General features: G+C 53.2%; 5 protein-coding genes across 5 annotated transcripts; 2 read left to right on the top strand and 3 right to left on the bottom strand.

Annotated features, from left to right (window-relative positions):
• Positions 1 to 2,470: 2,470 nt before the first annotated feature.
• On the top strand, positions 2,471 to 4,787 carry ALT_5927 (zinc finger BED domain-containing protein; the record flags this gene model as incomplete). Its single annotated transcript, XM_089599994.1, has 6 exons — positions 2,471 to 3,010; positions 3,070 to 3,114; positions 3,401 to 3,793; positions 3,843 to 4,317; positions 4,356 to 4,601; positions 4,651 to 4,787. 6 exons carry the CDS (start codon positions 2,471 to 2,473, stop codon positions 4,785 to 4,787), a joined length of 1,836 nt encoding a protein of 611 aa, XP_089455871.1.
• Positions 4,788 to 5,292: 505 nt separating this feature from the next.
• On the bottom strand, positions 5,293 to 6,348 carry ALT_5926 (uncharacterized protein; the record flags this gene model as incomplete). The annotated part of the gene is made up of 2 exons (XM_033564662.2): positions 5,293 to 6,068; positions 6,141 to 6,348. The coding sequence occupies 2 exons, from the start codon at positions 6,346 to 6,348 to the stop codon at positions 5,293 to 5,295; spliced, it is 984 nt and encodes a 327-aa protein (XP_033420553.1).
• Positions 6,349 to 7,839: 1,491 nt separating this feature from the next.
• ALT_5925 (uncharacterized protein) lies at positions 7,840 to 9,113 on the bottom strand (the record flags this gene model as incomplete). Its single annotated transcript, XM_033564661.1, has 3 exons — positions 7,840 to 8,054; positions 8,121 to 8,684; positions 8,795 to 9,113. 3 exons carry the CDS (start codon positions 9,111 to 9,113, stop codon positions 7,840 to 7,842), a joined length of 1,098 nt encoding a protein of 365 aa, XP_033420552.1.
• A 710-nt stretch (positions 9,114 to 9,823) lies between these two features.
• Positions 9,824 to 10,378, bottom strand: ALT_5924 (uncharacterized protein; the record flags this gene model as incomplete). Its single annotated transcript, XM_033564660.1, has 1 exon — positions 9,824 to 10,378. The coding sequence occupies one exon, from the start codon at positions 10,376 to 10,378 to the stop codon at positions 9,824 to 9,826; it is 555 nt and encodes a 184-aa protein (XP_033420551.1).
• Positions 10,379 to 11,112: 734 nt separating this feature from the next.
• Positions 11,113 to 16,137, top strand: ALT_5923 (glycoside hydrolase family 55 protein; the record flags this gene model as incomplete). The annotated part of the gene is made up of 4 exons (XM_033564659.2): positions 11,113 to 11,232; positions 11,293 to 11,544; positions 11,607 to 15,810; positions 15,872 to 16,137. 4 exons carry the CDS (start codon positions 11,113 to 11,115, stop codon positions 16,135 to 16,137), a joined length of 4,842 nt encoding a protein of 1,613 aa, XP_033420550.2.
• Between the last annotated feature and the right edge of the window lie 984 nt (positions 16,138 to 17,121).

Here is a 17,121-nt window from a genome sequence, read left to right as displayed (position 1 = left end):
TAACCCTAACCCTAACCCTAACCCTAACCCTAACCCTAACCCTAACCCTAACCCTAACCCTAACCCTAACCCTAACCTGCAACTCTAGACTTAAGTATTATTCAGCCTTTTTACTATTTTAATAATAATTTTAAAAGTTTCTTACTAGCATATCACTGCATTATAAATAAATTCTGATTAATAGTTATATCTAGTATATTAAAAAGTACACTTCCTTTCCTTAATAGTCACCTAAGGTAAGCTAAATTCATTAGTATCATTACCTCCTTAAATAAGGAACATTAATTACTAAAGTACAAGTCATATTTTAGGTAGGAAATTATGATATAACAGCTTTAATCCTAGCTGTATTAGTATTAGTTAATAACAGATTTCTGCACTAAGATAAATAGTATTATATTACTAAGGGAGAGTGGCAGTGGTGTGTAGAGAGATTAGCCCTAATTACTGTAGGTACATTGTATCATTATATTAAGCTGGCGTGTAGCTGACTGTATTCTTACTGTGGCCTGAAAATTAGATCATTTGTAAGGAGGACATGAAAGCATGGTCGTGCGCAAGTGCAGGAATTAATGAAAGGATACGAAAAAGGTAGTAATAGTACATTACCATACACTTATTGCGGCTCCCCAATCAGAAGAGACCGGGGAATGCTGCCTGGCACTGACTCTGGTTCAGGCCTAGGTTCTGGTCGTCTCGTCCGTACTGGAAACTCCAAGTTGCAAGATGTTCTGGTTCCGATGGCGATGGTGAGGGGAGACAGGTGAGGCAGTCGGCGCATTGAAATGAAGTAGATGGATAAGTTGTGTGAGGAGCGGGGGGATATTATCACGGTCTGAATTCATCCCAAACCATATCAAGTAGATAAAAATACCGCAAGCGCCAATGGCGACTGCGAATATCATCCGCCGAAGGGAACACCAGCTGTTCCATGATGGTGCATGGTGAGAATGCTGAAAATGGCGAGAATGGTAAGTGGGATACCTGGGGGAAGGTAAGCAGAACACCGAACCTCCCTCAGACAGAAGACTGGGCCAGCAGCTCAGAGATTGTCTCAGCCTACAGGGACTAGGGACAACGAGACTTTTGTCCAGACAGGTAAGGATCCCTGAACGAGTCACCCAGTCCACACAGTGGCCTAGGTCAAACGAAGGAATTTATAGTGGAGCTTAGTGGGGTTGGTTGACATTTAGACCCAACTGCATGACCCACAGGATCATCGCCTCTAGCCCTCGCAAACCAACCGGATCAGAAATTTATGACTAGCTGTCAGTTAGTGCCCGAGTTAAGAACCACTACAGCCACTAGCTAAGACCGGCTAAATGCGATGTAACCCTGCGACCTTCTTCCTTTCCCAACTAGGGAGATTTGTTCGAGCATCCAAATCCTGGGACATGTCATTTACCAGACGCTAAAAAGGGCACCAGGGTAGGTAAAGCGATACATTAGTCGATATATTAACAGGTAGACCTCGGCAGAACCTTAAAACGGGTGAGCAGGTTGGAACCTCCACCCGCTTGAGGTTCCGGAGGCCAGCACCTCCACCCGACCCTCAAGGCCTTCCACCCTCGGGGGAACCTCTGAGGTTCACCCTCAATGGACCCTCCCGCACCCGCCAAGATGAAATTTTTGCATAATTCACCCTTTTAGGATGCATAACCACCGTTGACTCATCCTTAAAAATACGGTTATTTACAGCTGTTTTGGTCTTGTGCCCGCGTATCCAGCATTCTCAACGACGCCATCGGCGAAATCCAATGAAATCACATGGTATCCTATTATCTTCGCTGTGGAATTATCCATTTCTGTAGTTTTGCGGGATTTTAGTTTGGTCATGGTGACCTGGGAAGGATCCCAGCATGGATATAGTGTATAGATGGGGAAATATGAGGTGGAAATATATAATCAAGGTCAAGCTTCGTGGATCTATTTCGGGCTTACACAACATCCGCACATCGAATTGCAGAATATTGAGTAAAACAGGCTGGGATTTACCTCTCTTTAATCTTATGCCAGATATACTTGTTTTTAACCACCGACGCTGACTTAAAAATCGAGGTACGGCTCTTGATATCACTGCGAACGAGGGCGCCCGATGACCACAAGTATCCAACTGAAACGGGTGACCCTGAGGGTGAACCTCAAGAATCGAGGGTGTTGTTGAGTATCACGGTGGCTGAACCTTATGGCAGGGATTGGGAACAGTATATATATGAGGCATCCCGCCCTGTAAAAGATAACTCTAGAAGTTGAACAATCAATCCATCTATTCTCACTTAACAGGTGTTGAGGCTCTGTTTGAGGGTCACCAGCATATATGGACCAATTGCAACTGCACATGTGGGTGCGCTTGTGATCTATCAATATTTCATGGATGCCCCCTCTTCAACAGCTGACTTCTATCCCAGATCTCGCAAATTTTTCTTCTAAGCCCTAATCTCTTCTCAGGTGTAGCTATTGCTGTCTTGCCATGGCGAGTCAAGGCCAGGCTTCTGATGCTTATCCCTCTTCTGTCCCTGATGGGGATCAAATAGAGTATCCAGCCTTTGACTTCCCTCAGGACGTACAAGGATTGTATACGCCCGATCCTTCCTGCAGTCAACAGACGATCTTCTCTTCATCTGACACTGACTTTGCTTGGCCTGGGCCCCTTCTACCCATTCCTGAGTCCCTAGAGCGCGTAGGTCCCGACCGGACTAAAGCATACATTCTCTATTCCGAGATGTCCAAGGACGCGTTTGTTGCCTGGTGGCTTGAGACGGACTTTGGCAAGAAGAAACGTATCTACTGGGATGGCAGGCACCATGCAAAGTGCTGGGAGCAGTTTGAACAAGTCGCCCACGGGAAGACAGGGAAGCCGGGGGTCATGTGTACCCACTGTCGCGCCGTCCTTGATCATCCTGCATCTGGCCACACTGGAACATCCTCAATGAATAAGCATATTAATGGGCCGTGTTGTCGAAAGTCCACAGGCAGAACGACCAACATTCTAGCGTCGATACAGCGTGCGGTATGTGAGATAGTCCTCCTGAATAACCTGCCAAAACTCACCCCCTTCTACATTAATAGGCACACAAAGCCTCTAAGAAGTCTGAGGTCGTCTTCACCCAAGAAGTATGGGAGCACAAGCTGCTTAAGTTTCTGACTATATCGCAACTTCCTTTCCAATTTATTGAGCGTCCTGACTCCCACGACGTTATTAATTTTGCTCGACTTGCCCCAGTACCACCCCACTTTCCTTCGTCGAAGACGATTCGACGGCGACTACGAGACTTTGTTGAGGAGCAGCAACAAACACTGCTTCAGAAACTACCTCCAAGGGCAAAGCTATCAATTGCATTGGACTGTTGGACCTCGCCGTTCCGACAGGCGTTTATGGCCGTGACGGGCTACTTTCTAGACCAGGAATGGGGAGTATCATGAGATCCTGCTGGGGTTTGTGCCGCTCCATGGCGCCCACTCTGGCGTCAATCTGGGCTCGCTTCTCTTTGAATTACTCCAACAACACCAGATCGCTCATCGGGTCCTGGCAATCACCACGGATAATGCATCGAACAACAACACCTTGATGTCAAGCATCCAGGAATCAGTCCAGTCACTTGGTGTGGGTAACGCTGCTATTATTCGAATTCCATGCATTGCGCATATCATTCAACTTAGCCTAAACGACCTGCTGGGGCTGATGAAAGCAAATCCGAAGAATGAGACCATACAGACAGACTGGTCAGATACATGCAGCGGTTTCCTTGATTCTCGACACCAAAATACAGCGATTGCTAATACCCTGAATAAGGTAGGAAGGGTTCCCTGGGGAAATATCCGTTTACTAACTTCTTTACGAGATTCGGAAACTAGCTATCTTTATCAACGCAAGCCCTCAGCGCTGGGAAACATTCTGCAGCCTCCAAACCAAAGACCCAAAGCTGATGCCAATCCAGGATGTTAAAACTCGCTGGAATTCCACGTTTTTAATGCTTCAGCGGGCGAAACGACTGCAATCAACATATAATGCGTTCTGCTCAGAATCGCAGTATGCTCTCCCTCATTTAACGCTCGATCACGAGGAGTGGCGGCACATTGAGTACCTTCTCTGCATCACCCAGCCCTTATTCAGGTTCACTACCCTTCTATCTCAGACGAGGGATGTCAGCATCCACCTGGTCTTTAGCATCTATAATAAGCTGTTTGACCACCTTGAAAAGTCAATGGATGCTCTTCGGCGGAAGAGAGTTTTGTGGAAACAGCTGGTGCTCAAGGCCCTTGAAGCAGCGAAGTCCAAGCTTTCACATTGTTATGCTATGACTGATGATATCCCCGGTGATCTCTATGCAATTGGTACTATCATCGCACCCCAGAACAAGCTGAAGATTTTTCAACCAAGGAATGGGAAGATCCGGATCAAGATTGGCTCACACGCTATCGCAAGAGCCTTGAAGATTATCTGGAGCCCTACAAAAAAGATTTATCAGACATCCAGTCACGATCAAAGGCAGACAAATGCGCTATTACGCTCTCGGAACTTGAAGTGAGCTGTATGCCAGAAGACTCCCAGCCATCACTATCTGACCAGCGCGATGAGCTTGCACAGTACCTTGAGAGTGGTGTGTACCATGCGGGCTTCGAAAATACTACATCTAATTTATGTTCTAGGCATTGTTCGCTCCCCTCCGCGGATCTTCTGGAAGGATCATCAACACGACTTCCCCGCGCTGGCGAGACTTGCAAGGGATGTCCTTTCGATTTCTGCAACGGGTGCAGGTGTAGAGCGGCTTTTCAACTCTGCCTGAGATATCTGTCACTATCGCCGAGGCTCCCTGAACCCCCAGACAATCCAGGATCTCATGATGTTCAAGTGTACCTCCAGGTTCGAAGTTCAGGAAGAACAGCACGCGATACTCAAGGAATACTTCTCGGACCATGCGATCCAATTAGCAAATGAAGATACGGCAACCCCAATTGATAATGTTGATCCAATCAGCGAGAATGAAGAAGAATGTTCCGATTTACTCTCTGGTTAATAAGTTTTTCCTGTTTTATAGGCTATCCCAGTGAATATGTATCCGGCCACTTACACACGGCCCTCCCAGAGAGTGGGGATGCAGGGATAGATAAAATAATCAATTCAGAACCATCACATTGACCTACTAGAAGCAACTGCAGGCTCTCCGTTCCTGAGAAGCATATTGAAGCCCTTCCATATTTCCTTAGTAGCAGAAACAAAGTAAATACTCAAAAGACTGTTTGAAATCACCGTGTTCAAGCATAACACACGCAAAAGGCAACTAACTAAAATTACCGCCGCCCCACAGGGTTGAGCCATTCATCAAATTCAGGGGGATGGAGTTGACTATATTCCTTCTGGAGTCTTCTTTGCTCTTTTTCCTCCTCAAGCTGCTCTGGAGTCAACTCAGGATCGTACTCATCCTCAAAGGGGTCAAAGAATGGCACATCCCGAATATCCCAACGCTCCTGTTCCCAGGTTGTTGCTGGAGGCATCACCTGTGCTATATGTTGATTCCATGACTCTATTGCCTCCGGGTTTGCTACCGATGCCTCTTCATCCTCTCGAGTGGCACCCAGCCTAAGTGGCCAGATCAAAAAGTGGCAGAAGATTGTCCGACCCAGGCTATCTTCCTGTGTTGGCTCTAGCCTCCCAAATTTCTCTTCTACCCAGCGGTCTTCTGCAAGTACCCGGAACCAAACGTTTGCGGTCCTAGTCCAGGAATACCGAGGGCTTGCAATAAACCTAGAGCCGCGGGGGCAAAAGCAGTTAAATACATTGCGAAATTTATGATACGCATCGTCAACTTGGTGCGGTACCACGAAGATGGTAACAGTCACACGGCCCTTCACCTCCTCTGTTGGAGTCTGAGTGGCGCGTTGAAAAGCAAGAAAGCGTGACGACGCCGGCGGGGACAACAAGGAGCTATCCTCCACGGTTAGGTGTCTCAGAGCTGCGCTGGACTCGACAGAGACCTGTGAGTTCCTGTGTTCCGGGAGGTTCCGCAGAAACTCCGCGCAGGCGGGGGAGGACTGGAAGTTCTTCAAGTCATCTAGTGTAGCCCATTCTGGGTGGTTTGAGCAACACAAGTTAGGATATAAAGAATATGCGATTTATATAGAATGTCGATAGCACTTACCAATAATATAGGTAGCCTGCTCGGGGTTTTCAACCATTCTCCCTAGTGACACCTTGCCTTTACCAGGGACACCCTCAAGTGGGCCGTGGTAGACATTAACGTGGTCCACAGGCCATGTTGGCAACTCCTGCTCTAGTGGGAGATGAAACCGCGTCCATGTTATCAAAGGTGGCGTGCTGCGCCTTGCTGTTTGCTTCGTTCGAGCCATGTTGTGAGGGCACTCAGGTAGTGAATCGGGGTGGCCTTGTTTCTTGACCCGCGATGAATGCCAACTCAGATCACCGTTCAGTCGGGGAGGTCAGGCAGACGGGCTATACCTATCTGGGTCTAGCACGGGGAATGGGTCTGCCAAGAGATTTGGCATCTGCCAATTGTAAAATTCTCACTCGTTGCTATGTTGGATATGGTCTATCCATTTCCTCATTGGTTTATACCTTCCTTGGTGATCCGGTGATTAAATTAGTCCCTGCAAAACTTGTCACACGTATTAAAATGCAACAAGGCTCCCTCTCAATGGGCGCTAAGGTAGTTTCATAACACAAGGGTTCGAGATTTAAACCCAACTGTGGTTAATACAGTGGGGTGCAAAAAGTATTCGACCACCTACCTATACCGCCTAGTAGGTAGGTGGTCGAATACTTTTTGCACCCCACTGTACCCCTCATTTTCAGAAAGAATGGCAGGTTTCGGGGTATTACTGCCCGCCGGAAGGATGCTGTTCATCGATCTAGGCCCGACATGACTGATAATGTGTATGCGCTACCAATTAGAACTAAATAAGACCCTTAAGGCTTCTACATATGGCCGCGTAATTAGACTCAGTGAATCTGTCAATTCGCCACTGTTATTCTCCGCCAACATTCCTCAAATCCCATGCCTTGATCTGATTCGTTCATGAACAAATTCCTGTAGTCCTGGCGGGCGAAATGAACCCTCAGAGCTCCCTAGCAGGAAGTCCACCCAACCAACGCGATGTTACATCGCCAGAGAATCTAATAAATTTCAGCTGCCGTTCGCGTCGTGAAAACAAGGTACACGCTCCTGAGGTGGAAAAAAAAATATATAATTTCTGGCGCGTGGGGATGAGACAGGAGCAGTGTCGGATAAGGGCACCGCGCCAGGGTGGGGAAGGGGTTACCACCTGCCCGATCGCGTCCCATAAAGAAACTGTTCACCGTTCACCAGCGAAGCGAGAGTCAACCCTTAAACTTACCCCTCATCCTGTCGGATGTACTAAGGTCCGGTACTGACAGCTGTCAAGACTAATTGAGTAATTCATGGTTTTATCTGGTCTGGGCCAGCACTCTTCCAGGCCAGCTATACAGGCAGGATTGATTACATGCGACAATGATAATAGAGTATGCTTTTAGTACTTTTCATTCCCTTATCAAAGCAGCTACTTTACTCGTTGTTACGATCAATTCACCAGCCCCGAGACACGAGTGCCTGAAAGCCCTTCCAGAGAACTACTTCTGAGTCACCAGGGGATGAGAACGACCAGCGGGTGAGAGTTAGGTCGCCTTGGGGAAGCTGGGATGCAAAGGTTTAACATATGATGACTGCGACCCGTACGGAAAGCTCCTGTAGTTATTGTCAAAGAAAAAGGCTGATAACGACCTCCCTACTACCTACTATATAACTCAACTGAACAATGTCAACACATCTTTCTTTTTTCTTTTATCTACTCTAGGATCAGGCACTAGAGTCCCCCTTGCTCAGTTTCCACGGCCCCGTAAACCCGATCTTGACCCACGATTTCAAAGTTCCACTGGGTGTGTATCGACCAGGGTTCATTGCCCTCCTCAGCTCCAAACATGTGGTACATGTGAGCGATGAAGAAGACGTAGTTCTCGGGGTTGAGCCGTGCCGATCCAGGGTCTGCACTCGCAAGGTTGAGACAGGTGGCGATGTCATCTACCAAGTCCAGAGTCAGTCAGTCGGCAGATCATCATTAGAAAGATGGGTTAGCGGGCAACGTACAGCGCTCTTCAACGCCTCCCAGAAATATACCTCCAAAGATAGCGTGAAAGGCCTCGTGAAGAAGGGTCGCGCTCTTGGGAACGGCATCCGCAAGGTTTGTACCGGCGCGGAGGAGATTGTTCGCGTCCTGGTAGCTGGCCGGCCTCTGCCCGCCGTCGAAGCTGTAGGGGCAAAGGATGACGCTCGTGATCTCTGGGTCCGCCTCGCCGTTTCCGAGCGGTTCAATTCCCGCGGTGACGCCGAGGTCGTCTTCATAGCAGTAATTCCCGCCGTACTCAGTGAAGTAGTAGCCGTTCAGGTCCGTGAGGTCCCCAGACCACCATGGTTCATTATTCGGGTCTTCGTCCAGTCTCCTTTGGTATTCCGCTACATCCTGGATGGGAACAGGGTCGCCATTGCCGTCCAAGATGGGTTCGCCCTTGTAATCGGATGCGGGGTCAGTTGGTTGATGCAGAGCCAGAAAGGTGCTGTCGCAAAACAACCGGAATCTGGATCTTGGATATATACTTTGGCCGTTATCCCCCTTCTGATTGTTGAAAAAGTCTCCGACATACTCGATATAGTCTGGCCACCCCGTCAGTTGGCTGGTGCGCCTTTGGAGCTGGGAGCAACAATGATGCAGAGATGATAGTGCAGCGACACGTAGAAGGAAAAGAAGAATGGCCCACACGTACCTTTGATCCTAAAAAAAGCGGAACCCCTGGCCGTTTCCCGACCCCCCATTCGGTTCCTGTTTGCGATGCCAAAGATGGTCGACAATGCCCTTCGAACTTTCGTCTGTTGCTCATACTGGTCCATGGCTTGCAGAGTAACATAAATACTCTGGATACATTCCTCCAGCCACTGGTCCAAGACAGCCGCTCGGTCATCGCAGCCGCCGTCCCTCGTCCCGGGCTGAACGGTAAAGATATCATTCATTTCCACTGCAATGGTGCGGGACAAGAGCACGAGGAGACCCGTCATCAGGCCCAGAAGAAAGGAACATTTCGCCATTGGGTCGAATCTCAAGACGCAATCTCAGCTCAGATGTTCCCGGCGTGGATGGATTCTGGTATGACGAACAATGGGAAGACAGGGCGGAGAGAGAGCGGGGGAGGGAGAAGAGAACCGCAGTTGGCAGCAAGATCGGATGGGTCCAGGCAGACACGCTCATCACCTCGTTCATGAACTGAAGTGTCGGTAGATGGCGCTCGGTGTTAAGCAGCCGGATGTAACCCGACGAGAAGCCATCCCCAAGAAGGACCGGCAAAAATGCCGCGAGGGAATTCGCTACGAGGTGGCGAGATTTCGGCGGCCTGAGGAATAATCTCCGGTGAGCTATACCAAGCATTGATCTTTCTACTTCCGGGATAGCATACAAGTAAGTTAATTGGGGGAGGAGAATAAGCGAGGTGCCTACATGGATGTCTGAACGATAGCGTGTGCGCTATCGTTGATCCCTGGAGTGTTTTTGAACTACGTAAACACCGGAGCGCGCCGGAGCAACGCAGGAACGACCGTAACTCCTCTGACAGGGATTCCGTTCCCTGCACATTTAGCGGGGGAACACAGAAACATAAAGGCCTAAATTATTACAAAGTACTAGGAGTTATGAGAAGGATGGAAATGGTAAGACGAGACATCATTGAATTATTATCTATCTATCTCTGAATTTTGGGGGGGATTTCCCTGCGAGAGCCCAAGCTTTGTACAGACTCCGAGTGCTACGCCCCCGAAGCCACAATCTTGACGAGAATGCCATCGGTGACATAACCGGCCGGGTAGGTAGAGCCCGCATAAGTTGGGTTCGTGGCGTCGACAGCCACGCCCAACGATCCGCCGTCTGTGCCGCACCCGATGAGGGCCGCCGCCTGCTGGGTCGAGTTGGCGTTGGCGCCGCCGTCGATGGTGGTGGCGATGTCGGCGAAGAGCACACTTGAGTCGACGGTGTTGTCGAGGTGTTTGGCGAAGGCCTGCGCGGTGCCATGGGCGTACAGAAGCCATTCACCGCAGTCGGGCGCGTCGGCGGCGGCCATGTTGAACAGGCGGCCCGTTCGGATCTGCGCTCCATACGATCGAAGGTAGGCCGCGATGAAGAGGACGTCGTCGACAAGGACATCCTGCGGAATATTGTCGGGCGCCGTGTAACAGCGCAGGCTTGACGTCTCCGTCTCGTAGCAGGTGCGAGGGGTGAGACCATGGACGGAGGCCGGGGCAGGGGCTGCCATGGCGCCGCCCGAGAGTGCCAGCGAGACAAGGTGGACGAGAGGAGAGAGCATCTTAAGCGATAAGAACGGGTTTGGAATGAGTCCGAGAGGGCTCAGGATTTCTGTTTTGGTGAGGATGGCTGGAAACTCAGAAACGCAGACGCTGGAGGGCAAAGTAACTTATAATCACTTCGGCCCTGGCTATGCAGCAAGACACATGGACATAACACATGGAGATATCGGGTATGCGGCTCACACATCCAACTCGGATATATAGGAAGAGCTTCAGTCGCCGCCACGGTCCAGGGACTAAAATAGTTAGCATGGCTCCCCCAAGGCTCTTACGGCATTGAGATATACCCCTGTCCGATACGGTTACATCGGTGCACGGAGATTAAACGAGCTCTGAATCCTGGCGACAGCTTACTGGGGCTTAATGGTACGTTCGCGAATGAGACCTGGTAGTGCTATGGGATCAATGCCACAACCCCTGGCCCTCACGATAGTTTCCGTATTCGGAGAACCAGGCAGAGGAAGGATGCGGCAAGGGCGGAATACGCATATTAAATATATTAAGTATATTAAATATAGTGTATTAAATATATTAGGATGATTTGGGATAGAGGCTAGTCTCTATATCGATAATGATGGCAGTGCCAGGTCCTATGTCGGCTGTGGTCTCTGGTGAAATGAATGATGCAGGGTGCCCCCAACCCCCAGAGGCCTGTCCTTTTTTTTTTTCTCCCAGTCACCAAGCACTTCTCCTCTACAGACTCCTATTATCGGGACTGGAGTGGTAGAGCACCATGGCGGCACTACTTATTCTTTTCTTGACGTTGCTGGCCGCCCAAGGGAGGATCGTTCTATCGTCCAGCACGATTCCACCTCGCGGCCTAAACACCACAACACTCGCTTATGACCCCCGGGTATGTCATAACACTTCTGCCCTGTCCGAGTATGATTGACTGACTGCGTGGCTGCAATAGCCGGCGCCGCCATACATGGTGGACAACCAGCACAACTACTACAAAACCGCACCGGACAAAGGGAGGCAGAATGGCCCCGTATGGTCCTACTCAGGCAGCCTGGAAAAGTACTTGACCAACCTGCAGCGCGGGGTGGTCCTCCGCGGTGGCTATACCGAATCCAACGAGACCAGGCGGACACGCTTCCAGTCTGCGGGCCGCAAACGCCAATCGTCTGACTTTTGGCTCTCCAACCTGGGACCTTTGGGCACTGTAAGCTTTTGCGCCCCCGCCATGGATATAGACGTGACTCTGATAAAAATCAAAACCAACAGCAACCATATGCTGGGGGCGATGACTACCAGTTCTTCCGCAATGTTGTGGACGACTTTGGCGCCGACAACTCGGGCGAGACCGACACGACGGAGGCCCTCAACGCGGCGTCGGCCAGTTGGAACAAGGACCTGGTCGGTGACTCGCGCACGCGCTGCGGCGAGAAGTGTGGCAATACCTTCTCGCAGGGGGCCATTGTGTACTTCCCAGGCGGCACCTACAAGATCTGCACGCCCGTGATCCAGTATTACTACACGCAGTTCGTCGGGGACCCCAACGACATGCCCATCATCAAGGGCTGCGACGAGTTCCAGGGCATCGGCTTGATCGACGTGGATCCGTACATCCCCGGCGGCTCCGGCCAGCAATGGTACATCAACCAGAACCAGTTCTTCCGGCAGATTCGCAACTTCCGCTTCGACCTGACCGAGATGCCCGAGTCGACGGCGGAGAACGACCAGGACCTGGTGCCGACGGGCATCCACTGGCAGGTGTCCCAGGCCACCTCCCTGCAGAATCTGGTGTTCGACATGCCGACCACGAGCACCACGACGGCCGTGGGCATCTTCACCGAGAACGGCAGCGGGGGCTTCGTGTCGGACCTCGAGTTCAACGGCGGCAACATCGGTTGGCGCGCCGGCTCGCAGCAGTACACCGCTCGCAACCTGGTGTTCAACCAGTGCAATACCGCCGTGCAGATGGTCTGGGACTGGGGCTGGAACTGGCAGCAGATTATGGTCAATGGCGGCGCCATCGCCTTCAACATTTCCGGGGTGGGCGGCGACACGGGTCAGGGCATCGGCAGCGTATCGATCATTGATTCGACCATCCGCGACGTGGAGATTGGCGTCCTGACCAACAGCCTCGCGACCTCACCCAACATTGTGCTGGACAACACCCGGTTCGACAATGTGGCCAGCCCGGTCCAGGTGGTTGGCGGGGGCGACACCCTCCTGTCATCGGGCGAGGCGAGTCTCTGGGCCACGGGCAAGCGGTACAAGGGGGACAACGGCGCCACCCAGACCGGCACCGTGACGGCCCCGGGTCGTGGCGAGGGCCTCAACGACGACGATGGCTTCCTGTATGTGCGCTCCCGACCGCAGTACGAGACCCACGGCGCCGGCTCGTTCCTGGTGGCGACCACCGACGGCGGATGCAAGAACGACGCGAGCGGCGACCAAGCCTCGTGCATCAACGCCTTCCTCCGGCGGGCGGTCGATAGTGGCCAGGTTGCGTACTTTCCGGCCGGAGTGTATGCGGTGGGATCGACGGTCTACATCCCGACCAACTCCGTCGTGCAGGGCTCGCTGTGGTCGCAGATTCTGGGATCCGGCTTCTACTTCAGCGACATCCAGAGCCCTAAGGTCATGGTCCAGGTCGGCAACAAGGGCGACGTCGGCACCATGGAGATCACTGAGATGCTGTTCTCCGTGCGCGGCGCCACTGCCGGTGCCATCCTGATGGAGTGGAACGTGGCCGCGGTGTCACAGGGGGCCGCCGCCATGTGGGATTCGCACTTCCGGGTCGGCGGCGCGCTGGGCACGGATCTGGACCTCAGCACCTGCCCCAAGTTCAGCAACAAGGCCGAGTGCGTGGCGGCGTCGCTGCTGTTCCGGGTGACATCCCAGGCCAACGGCTACTTTGAGAACGTGTGGGCGTGGGTGAGCGACCACGACAACGACAAGTCGATCTACAACCAGCCAGACTCCAGCTCCACGCAGATCTCCATCTTTGCGGCGCGCGGCATGCTCATCGAGTCCGGCGGCCCGTCGTGGTTCTACGGCGGCGGCTCTGAGCATGCGGTGCTGTATAACTATCTGATCAGCGAAGCGCAGAGCGTGTATATGGGCCACATCCAGACCGAGTCGCCGTATTATCAGCCCAACCCCAAGCCTCCGGCGCCATTCCGCGCCGCCGCCAGCTTTCCTAACGACCCCGACTTCAGCCACTGCGAGGTCGAGGCCGCCGTGTGGGATGACCGGTGCAACTATGCCTGGGGCCTGCAGATCGTGGACTCGACGGACGTCACGATCCACTCGGCGGGCCTGTACAGCTTCTTCAACGAGTACTATCAGGACTGTATCCCGACCAACAACTGCCAGGACCGCATCCTCGAGGTCAAGGGCTCGACCGGGGTGGTGATTTTCAACCTGTTCACCGTCGCGACGGTCAACATCGCCAGCGGCATCGACGACACCAACGTCCCGCAGCAGGGCAACCAGCGCGGTTTCACCACCGAGATCAGCGTGTGGGTGCCGCTGCCGGGGGCGGACAATGTTGATATCGTCTGGATCGGTACCGAAGTGTGGGAGGCGCCGACGGTGAGCTGTCCAGCCCAGTCGTGCATGCTCGTCATCCCGACGACCTCATTGGGCTCCTCCACCACCATCCAGCCCCGGAGCTATATCACCTCGCTGGAGTATGGCGGCTTCTCCAGCACCACCGTCGGAGGGGTTGCCACCACGGCCTTTGTCACGACCACCACCACGGTCACCATCTCAGTGCCCCCGATTGTGACCGACGGCATCGGCTTCTCCAACGTCAATGTGTCCACGTCGGGGGAAATGCCCATCACCATCTTTCCCAGCGTGGACGTCCCACCGGTGGTTCTGACGCTGCCAGACGGGGATGGCAGCTCGACCACCCGCACAGTCTCCATTCCGCCCTGGCCCCAGATCGACGGGGGTCCCTCGGTCGTGTATACCGACCCAGCCACCGTGTCCTCCAGCAGCGGCGGCAGCACGGGGCTCCCCACCAGTACGACCTACTTCACTCCGGTTGGAACCACCATCACGGTGCCCAGCGCGACGGTAACTACCGTAACGTTCCCGGGCTCGACCGGAGCCATCACCATCGACTGTCCGGCCACCATGTCCATCGTCTTCGCCACGCCGCCCGTTGCCGTCGCCACGACCTGTACCGAGTCGGTTGATCTGACCCTGAGCTTCGCGTGCCCGACCACGCGGGTCTTGACTTTCCTGGGGCCTGCGACGGCCGTGGCAACCGTCGACTGCTCTTTGGTGACCGCGTGGAAGACCGGATCCACCGCCACGCCGGCTCCGCTGCCCACATTCACAACCTGGCCTCCGTATGGCCAGATTGTGCCGGAGGAAGACGAGATCGACGAGCCCGAGCCTGACGATGACGGGGTCCACGTGCCCTGCACCTCCTGGTTCTTCTTCTTCTGCATCTCGTGGGGGAACCTGCACATCAACTCCTGGCACTGGATCCTGCCGCCGGGAATCTACGGCCCCGGACCGCCACCCATCAACATCCTGCAGCTGCCCCCCGGCGTCACGATCCACGGGACTCTGCCCCCCTGGCCGCGCATCACCATCGGACAGGACCACCAGCTCACCACCGAGTCGGAACCTGAGTGCGAAACCCAGACGGCCGAGGCTTGCACGACGACCGACTACATCTCCGCCGGCACCACAACCTCATCCACCACGCTCTGCGAGACCATCACCGGCTGTTCGATCAGTGGATCGGACTCCTCCACGGTCGTGGTCGGCAGCCAGACGGCCGCCCCCATCGGCACCTGGGGGGACGAGCGCTGGGCAACCGCGACACTTGGCGACGCCTATACCAACTCCGTCTACGCCGCCATTGAGTCCCGTCTAGCCCGCGAAGAGGCTAGCGGCGGGGGCACCACCCTCTCATTCACTCCGGGCCAAACCGCGGGCCCAACCTGCGCCGGCGCGAGCACGTCGTGTGGGGGCACGGTCTGCTCCGGCTACTGGTGTAACCCAACCCCCACCGGGGCGCCACCCGGGTACCACGACCCCAAGGACCCGAGCTCGCGGGGGTACTCGGCGCCAACAACCACCATCGGCGGGGGGTCAACGACCACAACGACGACGACCGCGCCCGATCCGTCCACGGAGCCGCTCGTACGCCGGCCGATCACCTGCTTCGACGAGGCGGACTACCCGGGCCACGGAGATATCCAGTCTGGGGACCAGGACGAGTACTCGAACGATTTCAGCAATCTGCGCGGGGAGATGGGGGATGACGACTCGATCGGGCCGGGCGATGCGGCCATCACGATGCGGAAGACGGATACCCACGGCGTCAACTACGACTTCTCCTGTAGCTGGATTCCGGGGTGTATAACTGAAGTCGAGAGGCAGAGCTTTGGGTTTCCGCTTGGCTCACCAAGTCTGATTACAGCATATTTGCTCGTCAGGGAGGATTATACCAAGTGTACGTCTCTCTTCCTCTCTCGCTACTGATCAAGCAGAAAGGATACTAACGCTCTACGTAGGCAATAACGGAGGGGTGGGTGGCTCATGCCAGGTTGGATGTCTGCTGTATACCTTTGAGGGTGGGCTCGGGGACGTGTGTGAGGATCCGGATTTTGACTGCAGGCAGTGCGGCACCCCACTCGACCCGCCCGAATGCCAGTCGTGCTGTGGATTTAATACTGCAATGCTTGATATCGCCAGTAGTGCCGGTAACGCCAGCACAAATAACGGCGGTGCCATTTATGATACGCTATCGGGTGATATTGTATCTATCCCCGCGATTTAGCGATAGACTACTTTTACCCGATGCTGCCCATTTTCTTGTCGATCATACTATACGATGCTGAGGACGAAGGCCTGAGACTAACCAGCGTTTGATAGGTGTTTCAGAAAGTGTTTCGCATGCATGGCTGCACAAATCCCAGAATATCCACGAAACGGCTGGAAAGGGAGCTTCTACATATAAAAGAAATTTCGCGCAGGTCAATAAGTCCTGCAATAGGCTGCTGAAGTGTTTCTTTTTGCCAATTCTGAATGTCCGACCTTTCTCGTACAATCCCTGTACTGTTGAAAGATCTAAATTGTGATTCTAGGCTGTTTATTTCTATAGTACTGTACACAGTATTTTCTTCCATGCTCCCGAAATTGCCCAGCAGCCGACAAGGAAGCCGCCAGTGTGGAAGCGGGCAGCTCTTGGACCGGTCCGTTTCCTGATTAAAGTATCATTATTGTCGTTCGTCAGCATGGCTGTACGTGGTCATGTTGCAGTATCGTTCAAAAGGATGTCTTTGACAGTCCGCATGCCGCGCAGTTCGTAGGATGGCGCCACTTTCGCGAACGGTGTTTACAGTACTCCGTGGAGACCTGCATTAGCCTATACTGAACGGTATCACCAATGGTCACGAATAAGTCTCAAATCGCGGCTTGGCATTTTGGTCGAGATTGACTCTATTTCCCGGTGCGCAGCCAGGCGATCTGCTGATGCTTCCCAGTTCCAGTTCCATAGCTTACACTTGGCGCCCATCCTGGCTGGTCTGAGACAGGAAAGGGATCAAGGGATGAGAAACGTTCGCGAATGACTCTATGCATCCGGCTGGTACTCTTACTACTTCTGGGTACCAGATACTGCACCCTTTTGTATGCTTCCACGTTTATTTGCCCTGCTGATGTCTCCCGAGCTGTCGGGCACTGTCCCTGCAGGCGCTGGCTCCATCTTGATCCTCCGCATTCAATATTAGTGCTGACGACTCACTGTTTCCAATCAGTAACT

The sequence above is a fragment of the Aspergillus lentulus genome (assembly GCF_001445615.1).
Source record: "Aspergillus lentulus DNA, contig: Alt09, strain: IFM 54703, whole genome shotgun sequence".
NCBI lineage: Eukaryota > Fungi > Ascomycota > Eurotiomycetes > Eurotiales > Aspergillaceae > Aspergillus > Aspergillus lentulus.
This window is presented reverse-complemented; position numbering and strand designations above follow the sequence as displayed.